A 22,490-nucleotide genomic window follows, 5' to 3' on the forward strand; every position below is an offset into this window, starting at 1 on the left:
TGATAATTTTGGGATTTATTTTGGCGTGTGTTTGTGTGAGGGTGGGTTTGGTTGGTTGATTGGTTGGGGGGTTTTTTTGGTTTTTGGTTTGGGGTTTTTGGTGCTGGTTGGTTTTTGTTTGTTTGTTTTAGAGGGACATCAACCTGGAGATAGCAATATTTCTTACTTTTTACAATTTCAGCTAACCAAACAAAAAATGGCTTTTTTTCTCATCTATACTTAACTCTTCTCAGGATTAGATTGCATTAACCCAGTTCAAGATCAGGTTATTCATTAACGTCTGGGAATGCTTCTTCTAGCAGAAGGCATTAGCTCACTTAGCTCATTGCCAAGTTTGTGTTTACTTTTATGTCCAGAGAACATATTTATAAATGGCATGGGTGTACTGGAGATGAGCCTTATTTATGTTTAACTTTTCTCTTTGTTTAACTCTACTCCATTTATCTGACCAACAGACATTTTAAAGAACAGTTTATGTTCCAGTGCATTTCTTGTGCTTCAGTTTACTTCCCAGAGCCCCAAACACTTTGTCTGGGGAAGGTAGAGCATATGTTTCAAAAGGCTACTGGTTAATCTTGAGAAGGTCTTGTCATTCAAATCAAGAAATTACCCCCTAACAATCAACTAATTGTGGTCTCCTATTATTTTCTGACACCATTTTTGATCTTTGGGCCTGATACAGCCATATGTTAGAATAGTTCTGATTTTAGGAACATGGCAATAGAAACTCTGTGCAAAGAATCTTGGGCTTTCATTTTCTCTTCACACAAGTTTCACCTTTCTTAGATGCTGCTTAATCATGTAGAGCTTATGCTAATTTCTGCCTAAAAATTGGTCTCTAGTTAGTTACTGAATTTCATGCAAGAAACCTACCTCATCTTCTGTAAGAGATGGATCTTCCTCTCGAGACTTGTAAGACACTGAACTAAGCCTCTGTAAAACAGGAAGAAAGAAAGAAAATAAAAGGCACATTACCCATCAACAGTGCAAAATCTGTAACAAAACCCTCCCATTATAATCAATACATTATATTTTATGGTCATTTGCTCTCAAATTCCATTATACATAGTTAATATCCCCACTATATCACAGTACTTCTCTGGAGATAACAGCACTGAGGTTAATAAAGCTTTTTAATGTGTCTTCTCTTGTCCTGACCTGAAAAGGGTAAAAATGATGTAATGGTTAAAACAAACTCTGCACCACTGTATCCCTGCCTTTACACTTCTTATGAAGTATCTGCAGAGGCTTCTGAACAATTGGACATCAGCTGTTGTGATACACCAGTTGTCCTTTCAAAAGATGACAAAAGAACAATATTCAGCTGACACCTTCTGGATGATTGTTGTCCTTCATTCTGTAGATCCTGCATGGGAGAGCTGTGTCCTCCCCATCCCTACAATGCAGTCCCTGTGCAGATGTGCTCAGCAGCACACAACCACTCAGACCTGCTGAGGCCCACCCTGAGCTGGAGCCAGGTCACACAGCAGAGTCACTGAAGGATGGAGGGCTTCATTTTGTATCAAGTCTAATTTCAAGCATCTGAAGTGTTCTGTGTAAAGCAGGTAATGATACATCAGGGGAAAAGCATTTTGCTTTTATGAAAAATGCCTTCAGACCTTTACAACAACAAAGACCCTGCTGCTATACAGCAACTGTGGGATGCCTCCTCCCTGGGGCAAGAAAGTTTTGCCAGACTCCCGCTCCACAGTGATTCAGAGGGAGCCTTCCAGCACTGTTAAAAGGCTGCATTTTGGACTTTCACACAACTTCTCCAACTAAAATACTTCATACCACCTCCAATGCAAGCCAACAAGGAGGACTAGAGCTATTTTTAGGATAGTCAATAAAAAACCACTTCCAGGTACACAGAACTTTTTTTTTTTTTTTTCTCAGAGGCTCATTGTGATAGATTCTTTCCTCCTGCCATCTTCTTGTTGGTTTTACTTCTGGTAAATACCAAACTCCAGGTTCCTGAGCACTTCTGACAGTTTTCTGGCCCAAAGCATACTAAAGTTCTGCCTGTTGCTCCTGAAGAGCTTCCCTCACACTGACAAACTTCATCACTTCTTTCTCACAGACTGGTGAACAGTGCTCTTTAACCTGTGGTTTGTTTACTTAAAAAAAAGAGAAAAGTTAAAATATATTCTGGCTTTGTATTAGATCAGCACAGCAACTTTGTTTAGTCTTTCCTATTTGCAGCATTATTTTTTGTGCTGGGGAGAAAGCTAATTTCATCCTCACACATTAAAACAACCATGTGCTCATAAAATTCTTCAGTAATTTTTCTGTCATCAGTGTGTCAATAAGCACCATGTGTCAGGACCCCTTCTACAGTTTCCCACTCAAGTACTGATAAATACCCCAGGGTGTTTGCCATCCTGTGCTGTTTCCCTGGATATAGCATTCTTTCTTCTAAATGTGAAGCTTGTGACACATCAGTTTTGGAGAATATTGTTATCCTTCAAAGTTAAAAAAATCCCACTTGCCCCTAAACCTTTTGTACCTAGCAACATTTTAAACTATGCTGAAACCTCAAGAGTAACAACACAAACAACATGTCTCCTTATTTGCCTTCCACTTCCTTTTTGTTCCTCAACAGCACTTGATTTTTTGCTCTTTGGCTCAGGTGCTGCTCCTGACTTGGGCACAAGAACAAGAAGAACATTCTCCTCTGGTGCATTTGTAAGAGATGCTTTGCCCATCCTCAGGCTGTGCAAGGCTGAAATCAGATGGCAGCAGCCAGATGGACACACAGAGAGCATTTCTACTGATGCTCACTCTGGAAAGATCTGGGTGAAAAAGGAGGTCCATACTTCCTTTTTAAATAAAAGAAAGAACTAAAGAAATCTATTCTACTTTTCCAGTATCATTAGAAGAACTGTGCACAAGGTTTTGCAGGTGACAGAGGCCTATAAGAGGTCTTGTGCTATTAAAGGTATGTCTTTCCTCACCAAGTCTTTCCAAAGAGTTTGGGTGGGTGACAGCCAAAAACCAGTTTAGGTAAATTTTCATACATTATTTCACACCTGCCTCTTAAAAGGATGCTTTGTTGTTTTCATGCTGTTATATATGGGAATGGTCTCTGGCTTGGTAAGCACCTGGTTCTCTCCCAGACTGGTGTGCTTCAGGGACTGGCACGGGCTGGGGATCACCCTGGCTGCCCCCTTTTAGATGGTGAGACTGAAACAGCTTGCACATAGTCTGTTCCCTCTGTTGGTAGGTACAAGCCTCAGTTACACAGGTGCCTGCCTGCCTGTCCCTTCTTTGTGCCCTCATTACAGTGAGGGACACTTGCATGACGTATGCACAACCTCTGTCTTCACCAGGGCCAGGGCAGAAGGTTGAAGAGTTTGGGATACAGACACCATGCTAAACAAAGCAGCTAAGTAGACTCATAGAAGAGGAAGCAAAACCAGAAGCACCTATGGGGTGTAACTAAAAGAGTTATCAGTGTAACACACATTTCCATGAACATCTTGGTTTCGGTTGCCACACTATAAAAAACAGGCATTGCTCTGCACTGCTTGAAGCAGCAAAATAAAGGGAAAAATTATCATCATCACAGCAGAAAAACAATCCCACAGCCACCTCCCTGCACAATGCCAACAATAATGACATTTATATATTCCATCAATTACCATCTCCAGCTCTGCTGCAGCTGTAGCTCTCAAGGACAGGACAGGCGCACACCTCGATGCATAATGCATGTACCCAGCAGCAAGCATGGGAATGATCTGATGCTGCCCAAGATTTAACTCAGGGTGGCTTCAGCTCTGAATAAATTTTAATTAGACAAACACCTTTTTTCTGGCACTTAGGGGACTGCGTGTGTCATCTCCTGATTAATCCTTCAAAACCCCAACCATTTTAATCAATTCCCACTCCTTGCAGTTACTGACACTGCATACATGGTGTACTGGGGAGTTACAGAGTGGCAAAGCTCTGCATCTGTATCTGTTTTCCTTTGTATCAGTGCCTGGGAAATACAATTACTTTCTGCTTGTCTTTTCACACTTGGTAGGAAAAATGTCACTGTTATGCAAAGCTGTTTATCTTAAAGTTTAATTAGAAATTACTTATGTCTGGAATGTGGGAAGGGGGAATGTTGCTGGACTATTGTTGACAATCACTTCTTAATTTTCTACTTAACGAGCTCATTATTTGTAAAAATGTGCACTGAAGAGTCTAGCTAAACAATTTTTATGCTGCAAGAAGTCTTCAGTTTATTCATTTGGACTCTATTGTGCTTTACAAGTTACATGGTTATTTATTTAACAAGATATTATTTGGCCTTCTTCCTGGATTACTGAAATTCTTCAAATAAGAGAACAACCAGAAACAAGTAACAACACCTCAGCTCTGCTGTGATATTTCACATAAATGCTTACATTTAGAAGTCACATTGCATTTTAAGATTTTTTTTTAAATTTTCATCAAAATCTACCTAATATTATTTGATAACTTGGACACCAAAAATCTACTAAACCTACAGTTCCTTCATTCACAATAAGATATCTAAACATTCTGAAAAATGCAAACTCAACAGTTTTATGAAAAGTCTCTCCTGTGATCTGAAAGCATCCTTAAAATGACTTCTGATAAAAAACTACAAACTGTTGAAAATATCATAATTCTATTTTTCAAGGAATTCAGCACAACTCACTCCAAGGGGGAAGCATAAGCTGCTGAGAAAACTTAACTTTTGGCTGTGATTTCAACACTTAGAAATTCCTTATATGCAGTTTATATGTGACATACTGAATTTGACAAATAAAAAAGCATACAGCTGCAATCTCTTTCTATCCCTCACTCCTACAGCAAAAGACAAAGCGAGTCACTTTGAGCGTGTGCCTAACACTTGCCCAGCTAAGTCAAGGTGGCCCAACAAAAGAGGCATATCTAAAGTAAGGACATTCACCAAGGATGCCCCCTTCTCCTTTTTGTAAGTTGCAGTTTCATTAGGAAAAAAAGAAGAGCGGGCTTCAGAACAAGAAATATAGATGCTGACAGAGATACTGGATGTGCTTTGTAATAGCTTCCACAAGTATAGTACCATCGAACAAAGAAGCAGAGGCCTCTTATGCAATTCCTGGATAATATTTGGGAAAAGCCTTATGCAGTGCATAGCTGCAACAGTCAAAAATACCAGTGGCAACAGAATGAGCATATGCCTCTAATGCAAAGACTATACTATACATTATCATATTTCCATTTACAGTCTTGCTTCATCTTGAGAGGGGTTTTTCTCCTTGTTATTTTTTGTTACAGAGAAATAAAATCCTCTGCCACCCATATGTTCTCTATCATTATTTGGCTATTTGATGAGGACAAATATTTGCAATATTTACCTTTTCTGGTTTACTTGCTCCTTCTGTCACTTCTTCTTCCACATCTTTTTCTTGCACATTCTCATTTTCATCAAGAAGTTTCATGGGTACTGGAGGGGGAAGCTCATCTTCTACATCTGGTATGTTGTCAAGAGGACTTTCTGAATTTGCACTTTGGCGACTCTTCTTATTTCGGTCAACAGATGCATATTCTGCTGACTCAATTCTGCACTCAGGAATCTGATTTTGACCTTCAGAAACTGTCAGTGAAACCTTTGATTTGCTGTTAGAGTTCCCTTCCATGCTGACTACTGCTCCAACATCTTTAATTTCCTTCACTGTTTCATACAAGCAGTCTTCAACTATGTTCTCCTGAGAGGAGCTGTCTTTCAAGACTTCATAAGGCCCTTCCATTCCAAGACCTTGATCATTTTCTGCATTTCTAGATGAGATGATAGTTTCCATGGGGTTGTTAGGGGGAATACTGGGTAGTTCCCGGCTCTGGTGACATTTTATAGACTTTCCAAGACTATCCTGTTGATCTAGTAGATCAGATGTCTGTACTTCTTCATAAGGCTGGATACAGGCAGCTGTGCTGTCCTCAGAAAGAACTAAAGAAAATTACAGAGAAGTATTACAAACAAAGGCACAACAAAAGGTGTGATTTGGTATTCTCTACAACACTTTGTTTTTGTGATATCTGGAAAGGATAAATGATACTAATGCCTGGAAATTAACATACTTTTTGCTTATCAAAAGGTTCCAGTTACAGACATTTCTGCACTCTACTGGTAAAATATCTTTCTAACAACATCTAAAATAGTCTGTACACCCCCGAGTCACATTATATGGCAACAGCATTCACTGTCAGAACAGGGGGTGGAAGGTTAGCTTTGCATGGATATTCAGCTGCCTTGTACTCAGTTTCACTGAATGATTAGAGTGCTCAGTAGTCTCAGATGGGAAACAGGTGGGAGGCTCAAACCAAGCGCCTTAAAAAAAGTCCTTGTTAGATTTTCCTCTTTGCATTTCCCCATTCTTTGGAATCAAAAGGAAAGCCTTCCTTCTTCCTCCCTACCACCCCTCAGCTTGTTTAACATGCTGGCCAAATTCTCGTTGGAGTTGCACTTTGCTCAGCCTTCCCTGCACGCTCACCAGAAGCTCCTCACCGAAGGCTGAGCCATACTTCTCTTAGTCTCGCAGCACATAATGTAGGTTGACAACCTACTAACGAGCTGGCCATATGCACAAGAGAGAAGACTAGACTTTAGAAGGTAGTGTTAGGCAGAACATGTTGTTTTAGGTCCCAGAAGTGGGCCACATGTCATTGTCACTGGCGTATTAGGGACTGAAATGTATGGGGCTTCTCATCTAACACCACATGTGTGACATTTGCATGCATTCATGGGCGTACACAAGCATGTTTCAAGCATGGTAGGCAACTTTACCTCACACTATTTCTTTAAAAAATCACTTCTGAACAGCTTGACTTTTCCTAGTACAGTTACTAAGGCACTATCTCAACAAAAACAACCCATTCTTCTGTGTCCTTCAGTGTGTTGACAGTGTGACAGAAATGTTGCCAAAGCAATCAATGCCCTTGATTTGGTGGTTGCCACTGCCATTGCTTTCTCTTGTTTTCAGGGCATGCAGACACAGTCAGCATCTGCAGGGAACCATACTCTGATGGCAAAACTCAGAACAGAAGTGGAGGTGTAAAATGGTAATCACTGTCTGAATGGGAGACGGGCGTTTGGCCTTTCTGGTCCTTGATTCTAGTGGTTTCTATGCTGTGCTGAGCACCCTTACAGAACGCAGCACACACCCCATTCGGGCTGGAGGGGATAATAAAAAAACAATGAGAGCTCAAGTTTCTGTGTTTCTGTGGTTATGGGTGGTAGCACAGAAGGGGTTGGTGTAGCTGAAGGGTTGGCATAGACAAGACAATGCTGTCAGGTTGGGAAAAGGAAAAAAACACAGCATTTGATGGTTCTGCTTCCATAGCTCTGCCCCTGCTCAAAAAGCTATCAGAAACAGTAATAAAAAGAACTACTAACAAAAAGTGCATAAAGTATAAGTAAGAAATTAAAGCATGGGGGTTCCTGTTATTCAGAAGGGCTGATATGCAGACTGTAAGCTGAGTATAATATCAGACAGTCTGAAAACTGTCTGCTGGTTGACAGCACACCTTTTCCTTTTAGCAGCAGCTCTGACAGCTGCACATGTGGTGACTCATGGCAGAGAGAAATACTTCCATTCTGAAGAGCTCTGCTCTGCACGTCAAGTCCCTCAGGGAACCACACCTACATACACAACAAGCCAATGGATGGGAACAGCAATTAGCTGCAAAAGCAAAGTTTAAAAATTACTTTGGGTATGTGTCTCTAGGGGGTAAAGTCTGAATAGCTTAGCCTCTGGTCGCAGGAGATGAGGAGAGAGCTGTAAGTTGGAGTGCAGTGTTAGTGTGAAGTCAACAGTTGGCTCCCAGTGGCTCTGAGCTAAGAATGAGTTTATTTTTAGGTGCAGCTGAATAAAATATTTTCCAGTGATACTTCAGGGTGAATCATTTTGAGTGTCCAGCAAAGCAAAGCCTAAGGCAAAAAAAGGAAGCCTATTTATGTTGCCTGTTTTATAAAAAATAAAAATACAAGTGACAGCAGAGAACAGGACTGTGATCCAAAGCTGTAATCCCTGGAGGAGGACCTGAAATATTTCCACAGCCTACTGGAGCACTTTTGAACCTCTAAGGTGCAACTTCATCCCTGTTCCATAGCTTACCAGTATTAGGGAAAGTCCCAATCTCTGTCTGATACCTGGTCAATCTGCAGGTATGGCTTGGTGACCCAGACCCAGCAGCCCAGGAGAGGACCTCAGCACTTCCAGCGTTGGCTGTGCCAGAGCACACCCAGTAGAGAAGTGGAGATGCAGCCTAAGCCACACAAATCTCCATGAAATGATCATCTCCACTGACTTCCCAGCAAGGCAAATGACTCTATGGCATTAGACTTGTTTTTAAGTTGTGTGTGATCTGGTGTCAGACCTGCAGAGGTGTGCAGAGTGCTCAGACAAATGGCTTGCCTATGTGTTTGGAAAGCTGATGGCTAGAAACCTGAAACCTGAGGGATCACCAGGGTGCAGCTAAGGTGGAGCTGTGAGCTGTGTTGGTGCCGCTGGCTCATCCCACCCACAGGGGCTGCCACTACTCACCATCACCGTTGCTGAGTGCTCCGTTCTGTTCACTGTTTGGGGGAGGCTCTGTAGCTGAACTTGTGATGGAATGGCTGAAAACCTCCTTCTCGGAAGGCTGCAACACAAATCAGTGACCATTGGAGCAGAATAAATGTTCACATGAATACACACACAACAAACTTCATTCTCATCTCCAGAGCTCTGACTCACAGGTATTATTGGCAGCAGAACCAAACCATGCCAATTAGATTCAAAGATTTAAGTGCCTTTGTTTACAGATGTTAAAAAGAAATAAATGCAAAGATGTCCAGAGTGATGTCCTTTTCAAGCTTTATGATAATAGACACTACTATGGCTTTAACTCATGAGAAGACAGCAGCTGACAAAGGGTACACTGCCCTTGGGCTGCAAATGGAGTGAAGGAAAGGCTGGAGTACAGTGATGGCAGAAAGGGCACTGAGAAAGTGCAGATTATCAGGATGTACACAAGTTTTCCTCCTCTTCCTGTTCTGCAACTTTTAAAGTTTCCCATGCTCAACCATCTTGAAATTCCTGAGCTATTTTTTAAATCTGCTGTATTTTGCAAGGAGCCTGGTACAAACCAACCACAAGAAAGACACAAGCTGCCAGAAATAAATACTTACCACATTCATCAGGTTTTCATGATCTCCATTCTGATTTTTTGCCTTCTTTTCCCTTAATGAAAAAGGCAAATGAATTTTTACTACAAATTATGCTGATATACAAATGCCCATCATTCATAGACCTTACACTCCTGCAGGGAACAGAACAATGATTTGCAATAATATTGAAAATGGAATAACTGAAAATTATTACAGGAATTTTTATGACCTCTGTGTAAAAACACAATTGAGGCAGAATGGTGATAAACATAACTGAAGAGGTACAACAAATACACAAAACCCTTCTTCTCACTCAGTGTTAGATCACAGTGAGAAGTGACTGGTGATAATTACAATATAATGTAAATAATTATGTAGAGACAGGACATGGGGAAATGGCTTCAAACTGAAAAGGAGCAGGTTTAGATTAAATATTAGGAAAAAATTCTTTACTGTGAGGGTGGTGAGACACTGGAACAAATTGCTCTGAGAAGCAACTACTTGTGGGTGCCCCATCCCTGGCAGTGTTCAAGGCCAGGTTGGACAGGACTCTGAGCAACCTGCTGTAGTGAAATGTGTCCCTGCCCATGACAGGGAACTAGATGATCTTTAAAGTCCCTTCCAACCCAGGCCATTCTGTGATTCTGTGATAATAAAAATATTATTCTTCAATTTAATCATATCTGAAATTCTCAGATATGCATTCTGGTGACAGACTACTTAGGAAGCCCCTCAAACTGTGTCAGTAAAAAGTGTGTATCCTAAGAGGAATTAGAAAAGGCCAACAAAATCCAGATAACTTCAGCTAAAAATGCTAGTCAACTTGGTAAGAAGCATGAGCAGTTCAAAAAGGCCTACAAATTTCATAGCAGCAGGGGCCTACATTTTTAAAGGAATCCTGCTTCCCTGGGTCCTTCGTAGAAGTCTAAGTATGGATCACATTTCCACCATTTGGGAAATACAGCTCTTATTCAGAAATACTGCAATAAAGTATGAACTTAATATAATGTTACTCCTTTCCCTAGATGAAAAGTCAAGTAAAAAGGCAAGAAAATATTGACAATATAAAATTTTTGCTTCTTCTAAAGTCTGCAAGGAACTGTACTTCCACATAAGCAACTGTTCAAATTCTACCTGATTGGGAAATAAGCAAGTGAGCATGCAGAGCATAGAAAGCTAAAAGCTGAATTTCCTCTCTGGAAGTTTTTCTGACTCTGATAATTTAGAAAGAACAAATTTTATTCAGTTTTCTATGTTCTCATCTGTTTTTGAAGAGTAAGCAAGGAAGAAATTCTGCACAACAAAAGTTTCTGCAAAAACAAACTACCCAACAGAATGTCCTGAAACAAAAGATACTATGTCCAAACTAGCAACACAAGAATTTATTTAAAAACATCACCAGAATATTTCAGGCAATGTATCTTTGTAACTGCAAAGAATACTCAGTAGTCTGACCCATCCTTCCGGAGATGTTTCAAGGATTGTTGTGTTACAAAAGAAAACACAGAATTATAGAATCATTTGGGTTGGAAAAGGCCTTAAAGACAATACACAGTACCTAAATGCAGTTTTTGTGGAGTAAAGAATATTCAAAATAGGCTTTCTACTTTAAAATAAAAGTATAAAAAAAAAATTCTACTATTTATTACACATATAGCACATGAAACTGTAACAATAAGAAGATATTGTCAGCTTACAGTTTACAAAAGTGTTTCTCCTGAATCACATGAAATTACATGTTCTAACTTAGGCTTTTTAGGGTTTCAACCAACTTCAGACCTCTTTTTGCCCACAACTGTTTTTTGCATGGTGGGCATTAGAAAAATCCTGCTGAAAAACAGGCTCTTCCACTGCAGACACATCTTGTGGCAATACAGTGCATCTTACGGCTGCATAATTTCCTCAATGTTGCCAAAGCTGAAGGGGTGAAAGCACACGCATCCAAACTGCACATCTTGCTGCTGTACTGGATTTTTTTCCCCAAAAAACTTGGCTGATTCAGCTGTGCTTGCAAAATATAGTAATATGGACCACAGCAGTCCCACTCCTCACAGCAAAGGGTCTGACTGGTCTGGCCTGTGGATGGGCACCACGGACAGGCTGCAGACTGTCCAGCTTCCCTGGGCAGGGCTCAGCTTACATGTCATGAAGGAGCCTTGAAATGTGAATAAACAAAGTCTGTAGAAGTGCCTGTATTGGTGGAATTGAATCCTCTCACGGAGAAGAAAAAAAGTATAAGGTATAAAGCATTAATTAGTACTACTATTTGATCCTTACGCATTTTTGCTTGAAAGGCAGGATCAATACTATATTCCCTAGAGTTCAGGAATGGCCACAGCAAAGCTGAAGTACATAACCATTTCCCTTTCCTCTTTACCTATCCTTTTTTTTTGTCCTGTTTAGCTCACCTAATGTTTTCAGTTTCAGAGTACAGTTTTAGGGGTGTGATCTGCTAACACTCAGTGTGTCTCTTTGTGCTCCAAAAGAGATTAGGGGAAACCACCAAACAAGCACAATTGTGTACTTCCTTCACAGTAAAAAAAAAAATATAACTAGATTTTAGAATGAATAGAACTGTTCAAACTGAAGTTTGCTCTGAAAACTGCACCTTAATTTAATTTCTGTACCTCAGTCCTCAGTATTTCCTGCTAACTATTTATGCATGAAGCTATGTCCAAAGTGAATCAAGAACCATTAAGCCCTGGAGCCTTACCCATTGCAGCTGGAGCAAAGGAAGATGAGGAAGGTGAGGAACAAGAGTGTCGTCATGGCTGCCAAACTTCCCCACAGGATCACGTGGATCTGTCCACTGCCCAAAAAAACACCCTCTAGCCCCATGGTACTAGCAGGAGCTGGTATCACTTGGGGTTGAAGAGGTTACTCCTTGAAGAAGACTGACATCCTGTGCTGCATGCACCTTCTGTTTCTGCAGAAGGAAAAACACCATCAGAGGTTAAGAGAAATTCTGAAGATAATGAATCTGACAGCTACAAGTCTGGTAGAAGAGATTTTCAAATCCAGATCTTACGAAAACCAGTTTCAAGTACAAGCCAGCCAGCCAAAGAGATTTTCAGCTACATTTCTGACAGTAACATAGATTTGTCAAATATTAATGCAAGCTGTTACCTATCTACAGTCTCAACATGAATAAAAGGTAGTACAGCATCTGTGTACTTTTATTTTCAGGAAGAGCTTTATAAATCCATTTTGAGGGACAGAGTAATCTATTTTGTGGTTATATATTATAAATTTAATTGAAAAGTGAGCTTTTGAAACCCGCTACAACTTCAGCAAAGTCAACACGCCAAAAAGAGCTGCACAAATATTCATCTCCTTCTCTCTCAGTCTCTCCTGCCTGCACATGATTCGAAGCTTAAAGTGCAGTGACAAATAAGCTAGGTAAGTCTTTGAAGGGAACAGCACAAAAACCTTTCTCACAGCAGATAAGATCCAGTCTTATTTCTGTGTGACATGCTTATTTTCTTAGTAGTATGTCTGGAGAGTAACAATACTGAACTTTTTTAGCTTCTCCCCACCTGAGTCTGAGAAAACAAGAGAGCAAAGTAAATGGTGTTTTTTTAAGAACTTAAAACCACAGCTTTTGCTATAGCACAGCAGCCCATGGGGAAGACTCCTGGGTAAACCCTATTTGTGACATATAAGTTTTGGTATACAATATATTCCAAAATTCTGTACATATATTTAATGCAATACATTGTTGACATGACAAAATTAAAAAAATGTTATTAATTCTTCACTGCTGAAGGTATCAATTTCTCCATATTTAGGGAACAGGGAATGCAAAGCCTATTTACAGGCTTTCAGCCTGACTTGATTGATAAAAACTGAAATATAATACAATGGCTCAAAAACAAATGAAAAAGTAGCACAAATATGAGACTGACAATGTCTAAAGCCACGAATTACTTACTTTAATGCATATATTTTCATAGAATTTTTTCTTGGTATAGGAAATATGTATGTACATATATTTATTTCTTTGCAGCAGAAGCATCCTTTGTGAAAACAAATTCAATTAGGTACGAATACCATACTTGTTTACAAAAACATATCATCATTTTGCTATTAAAATCTTATGAGAAAAGAAGATTTATTTCCAGAAAAAGGCCATTCAGATCAAAGGAAATCTGATGAATCAGAGAAGATACTTAGTTATACATAACAACTAAGTTATGTGACTGCGTAGCTTGGGTAGCTCTTACAAGTAACATCTCTGTTCCTGCATAAAATGAACTCATTAATTTCAACCATGCAGGATCAGACTTCTGAACACCTTCCAAGAAGAACCTTACTAATTTATCCACAGTGAATAAAAGCTTTTGAAAGATACTTTTTTCTTTAAATAATAATAGCATGGATATAAATTGAAATGGAAAGAAACAAACAAAAGATGGAAGAAGTTGCTGATCCTGAAAAGACCAATTTCAAGGTGTACTTAAATATTTTTAGTTTAGGCAAGAAACAAGAAAGCCTGACATTGTGTAACTTCTCCAAACCCCTAAATACACATGAAGAACAGGTGCCACACACCTTGGCAAAGCACATACATCTGACTGGTAGTCTTGAGCACTGACACCCAAAAGCCACCACTCTTCAGCAATGACCACTCCCAAGCTGTGTGCCTCTCTGGTTATCTTGGCAGAGCCTGAAAAATTAAATATTTAAAAGCAGTGAAAGATGACTCTAAAAGTTATGTATACAGAAGATGACACAGCCTTGCCTCATCCCTATTTCAAAGACCAGGTTGGGTTATTTCTACACTGAGTGATAGTCATAGCACTGACTGTGAAATTGGAGGACCTTTAAGGGAAACTGAATCGGTTTTAGTCAGAAAACTTGGTGTAATGCCCACCAGGACCTCTTGATGTCATGCAAGGGCACTGTGCATTGGTATGGATTCCTGTAAAGGTGATGGACTGTCCTCATCTAGAAAATACTAAAAAGCACACTGTGCTGGCTGCCTTAACTAGCTCCAAACCCTTGTTAATATGGTTGAATACAAAGTACTTCCCTTTTAAACTTTCCTTTTCTTTTTTGTGAATTTTCAAAGACATTTTCTGCCCTGCTAAATCTTAAAAAAAAATTTCTTTAAAAATCTTCTAGTTTCTTTTCTCCAATCACTTTGCCTTCAAAACCCCCTAATTTTCTTCTTTTTTCCTTGGAAAAATGTGATGAAATAAAAATGGAATATAAAAACAAAGGAAACTGAACAAAATACTTTTTTGTAATTTTTATTGTTTTTTTCCCTCGGTTTTCCCAAGAAATAAAAAGAATACAAATGAAAAAAATAAACAAGAAAGAAAGAAAGAAAGAAAGAAAGAAAAAGACAGAATAGGGATTTAAAATCTTCTTCGTAAAACAGAAACACATTTTTATTTTCTTTTAGAGAAGACACAGACCTGTCTTTAAAGATATTTATATTATTTCTACTAAGTTCATAATTTTGTACCTACTCTGAATACTATACTCTCAGAAGACTACATAATGTAACTTAAGCTAATATTGTAAGACAAGTGGTTTTTAAAAATTCTAAATATATATTCTTAAGGTTCCAGGACTTTAAATAAAGATAATATTTGAGCTAAGGAAAGCTAAGGATACATGGGAAGCAGCCCCATGGAAAAGCTGTGTCTTTGAAGGCATTAGTACAGAGCTAATAAGTGTTGGGATGAGCTGGAGCAGATGGGTTTCAGACTGAACTTCAAAAGGAGTGAGATCAGAAACAGTCCATCAAGGAAGACCTTTCGTGTGATGTCAGGAGGAAAGCGCAAGACTGATGCTACATGTGAGGCATCCCACCAGGCAGAAGTCAAAATAGGAAAGGGAAGGACCAAGGCCAAAAGATGTAGGTAATTTACAGGAAAACAGCACAAAATGCTTTGACTATATATGCTGAAAGAGGTCAGGAAAGGACAGAAAAGCACAGTGGCACTTGAACCAGGGGAGGTGACTGCTGCAGACACCTGTGCAGCAGAACAGAGAAATAACTAGGAACAGACTGACAACAGGTGAAGCCCTGAATTGAAAGAAGCTGAGCAGGCAAAACGTGATCAGTGATTCCTCTTAACTCCTTGAATGGCAGGAGTTTAGCCTAAATGCTAAAGGACCTAGAATCTACTCAGCACATGTGACAACCAGAAGTAAATACAATTGTAACATAAAAAGATCTCAGCCTTCCAGTACCTAAAGGGGACCTAAAAGAAAACTGGTGAGGGACCTTTTTAAATGCCATATAGTGATAGAACAAGGGGGGGTGGCTTTAAACTGAGAGTAGGTTTAGATTCTAATCTAATCTCAGAAGGAAGCTTTTTTTCAGTGAGGGTGGTGAGGCACTGGAACAGGTTGCCCAGAGAAGTTGTGGACACCCCATCCCTGAAAGTGTTCAACACCAGCTTGGATGGAGCTCTGTGAAAACTTGTCTAGTGAAAAGTGTCCCTGCCCTGGCAAGTGGGTTGGAACTGGGTGACCTTTAATGTTCCTTCCAACCCAGGCCATTCCATGATTCTATGGTTCTAGATTCACCCTCTGTGAACCCTTATCTTGCAGAAGTCATCAATTGACATCAGAGGGTTTACTCCTTCTGTTTAATGCCTCCCAGAAAATGAGGCTGAAGTAATATTCACCCAGGCTGATGCCTTTAACACAGGAGAGTTTCTGGAATGTTTGAAGGTGGACCAGCACCCACCAGCTGCCCCAACCAGCCCTGGACAGAAACCAGGCAAAGGCATACATTGAGAACACAATTGCTTGAACTCTCTCTGCTTCCACTGTGTGAATGCCTGGACATTAAAACATCAATGCCTAATACCTTGGATTTAGGAAATGCTCTAGAGGCTAGCTTTAAAGAGAAACTTATTTGAAATCATAATGATGGAACAACAAGCAGCTAATTTCTAAGAGCTCTCTGACAGCTGAAATTATTAACTTCTACTTTTACAATAGAAAGTGATAGTGTGCTGCCCTCTGGTGAATCCCTCTGTTCGGGACTGGGATTTGTGGCTCTTACGAGGGTGCTTCAGAGCTCGGTGCAAACTCTGCTGCTACAGATGGAGTTCACATGGGGCCCTTCATCTGTCAGGCTCAAAACAGTCCTACCTCCACCCCTGGAAGTCTGTCAGACTCAAATAGTTCAACCTTGCAGACAGACAGACACTGCTGAGACAGAATAGCAGTCAGTGGAACTGTTTGGAGTTTTAAAAATTATTTTCCTGTGTGATGACCCTTTAAAGATGAAGATTTCTTCCACTGTATCCTTTCCACAGAACTCTCCACACAAGCTGTTGGGGATGCTGAACTCTAAAAGACAATAACAGGGAAAGGCCTGGAACACATGGGTAAAAAAACTGGTTATTTAATCTATGGCAAAATTTAAACAACAGTCTGCAATCACATTTCAAAATCACTACCAGTTCAGAAGACTAATCTTTACAGTATATTGGATAAAATTTCTTCTTCTTGTGGGAACTTCTTGCTTTTTAGACATCAATATTTGCCATTATTGAAATCTGTATGACAAATGATGCCTGTAGCCATTCCTCAAAATTGCACTTAAATGCCCAATTATATTTGTGGTTTCAGAATGACAATATGTGAATAACCCACACTTTTATGGTGAATAATGGGTTATTTTTGCTTGCAGCTGTTGCAAGGATAAAGCAGAGCTGAGGCAGTTCAGCCTGACATGATGATGAGGAGAATGCGATTTTGGTTCCAAAAAACTTGTATCTGGAGTGAAGCAGAAAGACAGGCTGCAGCTCTGGGGAGCACATGAAGCATGAATTTTAACTCGTGGGGAAGCTGCTGCAAAAGTTTGTAGTGAGACCTGAACACCTTTGAAGACTAGCATCCGAAAGACCCAGCGCACTTCAGGTCCAGGATCTGGCCAGGATTTTCTGAGCAAAGTCATGCCTGAGTTTATGGTGGTAGATGTAAAGGATGTGCTTGTGACAGGCAGATGCCATGCTTCGGTGTCCCAGCAGGAGACGGCAGCGTGTCCCTCTCCCACCGCCTTCCTCTTGGCTTCTGGGTTTAGAGCAGTTTCATTCACGTCCTGCTGCAAACAACACTGGGCCCACGGATGCCTTCCAGAGGGAAAAGAGTGGGAAATGTCAATAGCTTCACCGCTCTGGGTTTCTTAATGAATTATAGATGGAGCGTAGGCAAGAGACTAAATTGTTCTGACAACTGGGCGACTTTGAATGTGAGAAGCCAAACGCGACAGGACAGGAGAGATTCATGGAGGCCGTGGGGATTGCAGCTCCCTGTCCGTGGCTGTCAGGCTGTGTTCGGCTAACGGGGGCACTGCCCAGGTGCTTCATGTGCTCACCCCTGAGCTTTGTGACAGGACTCCCTTGTGAACTGCTCAGTCTCCCACTGCTGTCCCCCCCGCCACCCCTCTGGCTCCCAGGGATTTCAGTTATCCACTGTTAAATGGCAAAACAGATCAGGACCATGAGATGGTTTGGAAGATCCCCTCCACCCCACAGCATAGGCCTGGAAAGGGCAGGGAGAGTGGGAAAGAAGGTGGGAATTTTTATATGAGATTTTTATTACTCTGGTAGCAATCCCCCAGAGAGCTGTATTAAACCAGAAAATGGGGAAGTGCAAGACATGCAGACCCACAAACTGAGACAGGAGCTGAGAAGTATAAAGCCAATGTCCTGTTGTCAACATCCACCAGCAAATGCTGTCATTCAGACACAAAACCAAACCAGAAATCTGGGCTGCAACAAACGGTCATCAGCAGAAATTGTCCTGCATGTCTGACTAACACCTCTCAATACAAGCTCCTTTCATCTTCTGTTCCTCCAAATCTTGAAAATATACTTTCTCTAGGAAGATAGCGTCCTACAGGAGACCTGAGGACTTACCTTACTCCTGCTCCAGAAAGTTCCCTCTGCAGCTTCAGACCCAGCTCAGGCACCAGCAGGCAGAGTTTATCTCCAAGGGCCCAAAGACTGAGCATACCCTCAATGTGTGTGACACCCTCAAGGCCACCCTAAAGAAAACATCTGAAGGCAGGCAATCCACTACTCCTGTACCCACAGCAGCTCACACCAAACTACACACCTCATTTAGAGAAGGGGGAGGACATGGCAGATGCACTTTGCTCAATCCATAACCATTTCCATGTCAGGACTGTTCTCTGCATGCAAATACCATGGCGCTAGCAGGAAAATGCCATTTGTGCTCCTGAAACAACCCTTAAGTGTAGCACTATGCTGACCTGTGTTAAAATGAAATCAAAGCACTCTCCCTTCACCCAGACAACCTTCCTTTAAACCTGTTGATTTTAAACTGAATGTATTTTCTGATCTTTTCCACTGTGTGGCCTAAGCAGGCTTTAACTGGAAAGTATCTGGAGGCAGCTCCTGAGTGTCTCCTTTCTGTAACTTGCCACAGTTGGTGAATTCCTGACAGCATAACCTGATAAGGCATTACACACATATTTTATGACATCATCAGGCTTGCATTTGTTCTTGTGTGGGCAAAATACTTGTGTCAAACTTTTCATAGGTATCTCCTACTGCAAGTCCTGCTTTTGGAGCCTGTCTGCAGAAAATGGTAGGAGCTTTGAACATTAAGGTTGGGTCAATTGCAGTAAATGAAACTTGCAGTAAATGAAACATGTTGGAGATAATTGTCTTGTACAGCCCAAGCCCACAATCTTACACTTTCTTATTCTCCACAGAATGGTGATTGTGTTATCTTCCAGGAGTGCTCCCTGACCAGAGGTAACTTCTGAGTGATGCATGGGATTGGTTTTGGGAAAGAGCCTTTTGACCGCAGCCAAAATTATGCTTCAGGCTGTTCTAATTTGGTAAAACCACATCTTTTGTGTTTCAGACTGGGCATCTGATAACAGTGCATCCTTTGGACCTTAAAGCCCCTGTATTAGAGATCTGGTGTCTTCTCTTCTCTCTCTTACTACCTCTCCACCACAGGACATGTCCAGCTTTCTATCCACTACAGCTCCTCTTTCTCTTTCAGTTCCAGTCCCGTTTGCTGCCTGATGCAACCACCTCTGCTACAGGTGAGAAAGACTACATTAAGATATCAAAACAGGAATAAGTGTACATGAGAACCTAATAAAAAAAAATACAAAGATGACAAAATTTTATCAAAAAGAGACATTTCAAATAATTCTCAGGCATTGCCACATTAAAAAAGATGGATACTATGGAACAGCCTGAATATACAAATATGATCCTTGCTTTACAAGGTATTGAGTGAGTAAGAGCAATTGCAATTAAATGCTTCTGCAGACAGTAGGAGACAAGGATTGCTGTTTGGGCTGAGGTGCTGCCTGGTGGAACATCTCCTAACACCACAGTGTTACTGGAGTCAGGATTGGGAAGTTTCTACACAGGCACTTAAAAAAAAGTTGTGAAACATATTTGTAATTGGTCTAATTGCCGTTTCTGCATCTGACGTGCCTTCTTTTGGCTTCTAGCTGTCTAACTGTAGATCTAGTACTGAACTACACAAACTTTAAGACTGAGATTACCTTTCCCATGCAGCACCTAGTGCATTTTGCTTTTAGGGTTCCTATGCAGAAATCAGGACAAATCCTTTCCTACAACAGGTTAAAGCTCTTCTGGTGCAGTTGTGTTTTGAGCTGCTTGGCTTGGCAGCACCCATTTATGAAACAGTTCAAGATAGACACATCTTATTCCAAGCAGTGAAGACCAGATGTGCACAAAAGTAAGGCCTGGTTCTGAAAGCCTGATGCTGGAAGGAATTACTGACATGGACCAAGTTGCTCTTGCAGGCTGTCAGACAAGGCTTGCAAAGACTGTGCATGCCATAAGCCTTCAAAATAGTTCATGTTTCTGCTTTGCAAAGCAGCAAAATAATCAGGTTCTGATCTAATGTACCTGTACCTACTTCTTCAGAAATCATGGCTGGTTTATCAAAAAATAAATGTGTGTTCTATAATGCAAAAACAGATCTAGGACAAAACCGAACACTCCCAAACCACTGGTCACTTCTAATCCCTTCTAAGCCTTAACATACTCTAGAGAGAAACCAAGTCTCTCTGAACCCATTTATCTGTGGCATTGCATAAAAATTAAAAAGCCTCTTGCAGCAGTAAAGGCTGATCTATGTCACAATCTGCATTCATACTCCAAGCAACTCATTCATGCCTTGTCAGACCACGTCACCTCAAGGTTAACGTATTCAAAGTTGACCTGACTTCTCCTGCCACTCTTTCCTTTCTATTCCTACTAGAATTCTAGTAAGTCCACACAAGCCTGCAATGCAGGAAAACTCTCCTCAGAAAGAAAGAAGTCTGGGAAAATGGAAAGAGTCAGGTAAGTTGTATGAACAATTAAGTGTGTGAATTCAAGAGCTTGCTTCAAGACCGTGGAATAGTTTCCTTAAAATGGTGGAGAATTTCAGAAAATAAGAGATGCTACTAGCAAGGTTTCATACCAGGCTGTAAAACTAGATTGTCAAAGGAAGGTGAGCATAATTGCATGTGAATGTGATCACGTCCCCGTGAACACGGTCTGCATCCTGGGGTTAATACACGTGCATAATTATGCACCTAACCTGTCACAGAGCTATCACATTTATTTCCTGCATTCTCAAGGTCTTTCTGTGTATAAACCATACGCTCACAAATCTCTGCCAAATGCAGGTTCCATTATACATCAGACCCTGAGCAAAGAGGTTTGTAACCAAAAACTTAAAGCTCACAAATACATTCCATGGTGGCTAATAAGGTTCCCCCCATTCCACTACCAGCACTACAAACCTCCCCAAGCACAGACAGAGAGATGGGGAGTGCTAAGGCCACAGCTCTCAAATGCAGACAGCACTGGCTGGGCTTGGCCAGCTGCTGAGGAAGAAACCCATAATGAAGCCTCTGTGCAACAGCTCCTAGGAACAGCACCACATATTTTCCCCAGGCTTTAGCAGCCAAAGAATGACTGTCTCGAATGCGACAGCAGAAAAGCTTTATCTGCTGAGTGACCATGCCAAAGATTACAGCTTAACTGTAGCATTATTATGTTCTTTCCCACACCCCCACAATATCCCATATTGCTTTCTGGCTGCAGTGAGGTAATTAGACCATGATTACTGCATACTTTAGAGCATATAGAAATGAAAGCTGTCTTTGTGTTTTCCAGCTCTGACACAACTACTCCTGATAGCTTTGCTTTTCCTGGAACTAGATGCTCTTTCATATTAAACAAGGCTTGTTTATAATTGCACTTTGCTGTTTATGTACTTCCACCATGCCAAATCTCCTTTCAGTTTTTGCAGTGCAACCACATTTCGAGCAACCCTTTTGCGAACTCAGGTAATAATAATGGAAACTGAGAAATTCCCCCTAGCCTGGGAAGTAGACACACACAGAGTTTGCCTCAGTCATCTGACCTGAAAGACCTAAAATCCACGGCAATTGTACTTGTTCAAACTGAGAACTGCCCATGAAACAAAACAAATAGATGGTACTTTTCCAGAGGCTACTTCTAATTTCCAAAGGACCCCACAACCATACAAAACTACGAAAGATTGCAAAATATGCAGTAGCAAAACACAGTGCTTTGATTGTCTCCAATGAAATATTGCTTTTTTTATTTTCCTAAAACAACAACAACAACCAAACCTCCTACTTAAAATGAGATTCCAATTCTGTATGTTTACATTTCTTAAACATAAAGTTAAACTTACATTCCTGGTTTACTCAGCTGCTATCTACACAGTCTCACCTGTGAGATCTCACCTCTGTTCCCATCACAGGAGAAGACTAAATGACTTCTACTAATACTAAACTTTCAGAGTGCTCAAGTTTTATTACTTATAGTGAGAACAACTCTACCTAAAATGAGAAATTAAACAAATGTCCTGTATCCAACTGTCAGGATGCTACAGTCTTTTAATGTACCTTGAGTGAGATGCACCCCCAAAATGAAGCACATTAAGATCATCCCAATTTTTAAAAAAATTAATCAAAATAATTTTAAATCTAAACAGTCTGGATTACTGAGTGTCAATGCTATCATAAAATCTAAGGATATAAATGCCTGGAAGACAGAGTGTTCCAGTGAAGCTAAGTGATGGTCCTGGGAGGTAGAATACAAATTAATGAGAAGGGCCTGTTATATTTAACATTAAGTAATCTTGAAACAAAAGAAATTAGTGCAAATTAAGCTGTGTGATATCCCACAGCAAGAGGGGCAGCAGTGATTGAACTTGGTGACAGATCAATTTGAAGAAAACACTGTTCACCTTACAATGTGTTCTGTGTACGCATAGAGTTATTTCAAGCCCAAATTTCATTTCACTTTGATTGATTCAATAAAATAATTTTTAA

General features: G+C 40.5%; 1 protein-coding gene across 9 annotated transcripts in view; it reads right to left on the bottom strand.

Annotated features, from left to right (window-relative positions):
* The window catches only part of PAG1 (phosphoprotein membrane anchor with glycosphingolipid microdomains 1), a 111,278-nt gene that overhangs the window by 10,576 nt on the left and 78,212 nt on the right, over window positions 1–22,490 (bottom strand). For 6 of the 9 annotated variants that reach the window (XM_058832238.1, XM_058832241.1, XM_058832245.1 and 3 more), the window contains 5 exons: window positions 11,856–12,068; window positions 9,164–9,215; window positions 8,538–8,634; window positions 5,352–5,941; window positions 874–933 (listed from right to left, as the gene is read on the bottom strand). In XM_058832238.1, coding sequence (XP_058688221.1) covers window positions 874–933; window positions 5,352–5,941; window positions 8,538–8,634; window positions 9,164–9,215; window positions 11,856–11,980 — 924 coding nt within the window. In that variant the 5' untranslated portion in view covers window positions 11,981–12,068. Of the gene's footprint in view, window positions 1–873; window positions 934–5,351; window positions 5,942–8,537; window positions 8,635–9,163; window positions 9,216–11,855; window positions 12,069–13,693; window positions 13,809–22,490 lie in introns of all 9 variants that reach the window. The other 3 variants (XM_058832239.1, XM_058832246.1, XM_058832242.1) reach the window with 1 other exon arrangement.

This window comes from Poecile atricapillus, chromosome 2 (assembly GCF_030490865.1).
Source record: "Poecile atricapillus isolate bPoeAtr1 chromosome 2, bPoeAtr1.hap1, whole genome shotgun sequence".
Lineage (NCBI taxonomy): Eukaryota > Metazoa > Chordata > Aves > Passeriformes > Paridae > Poecile > Poecile atricapillus.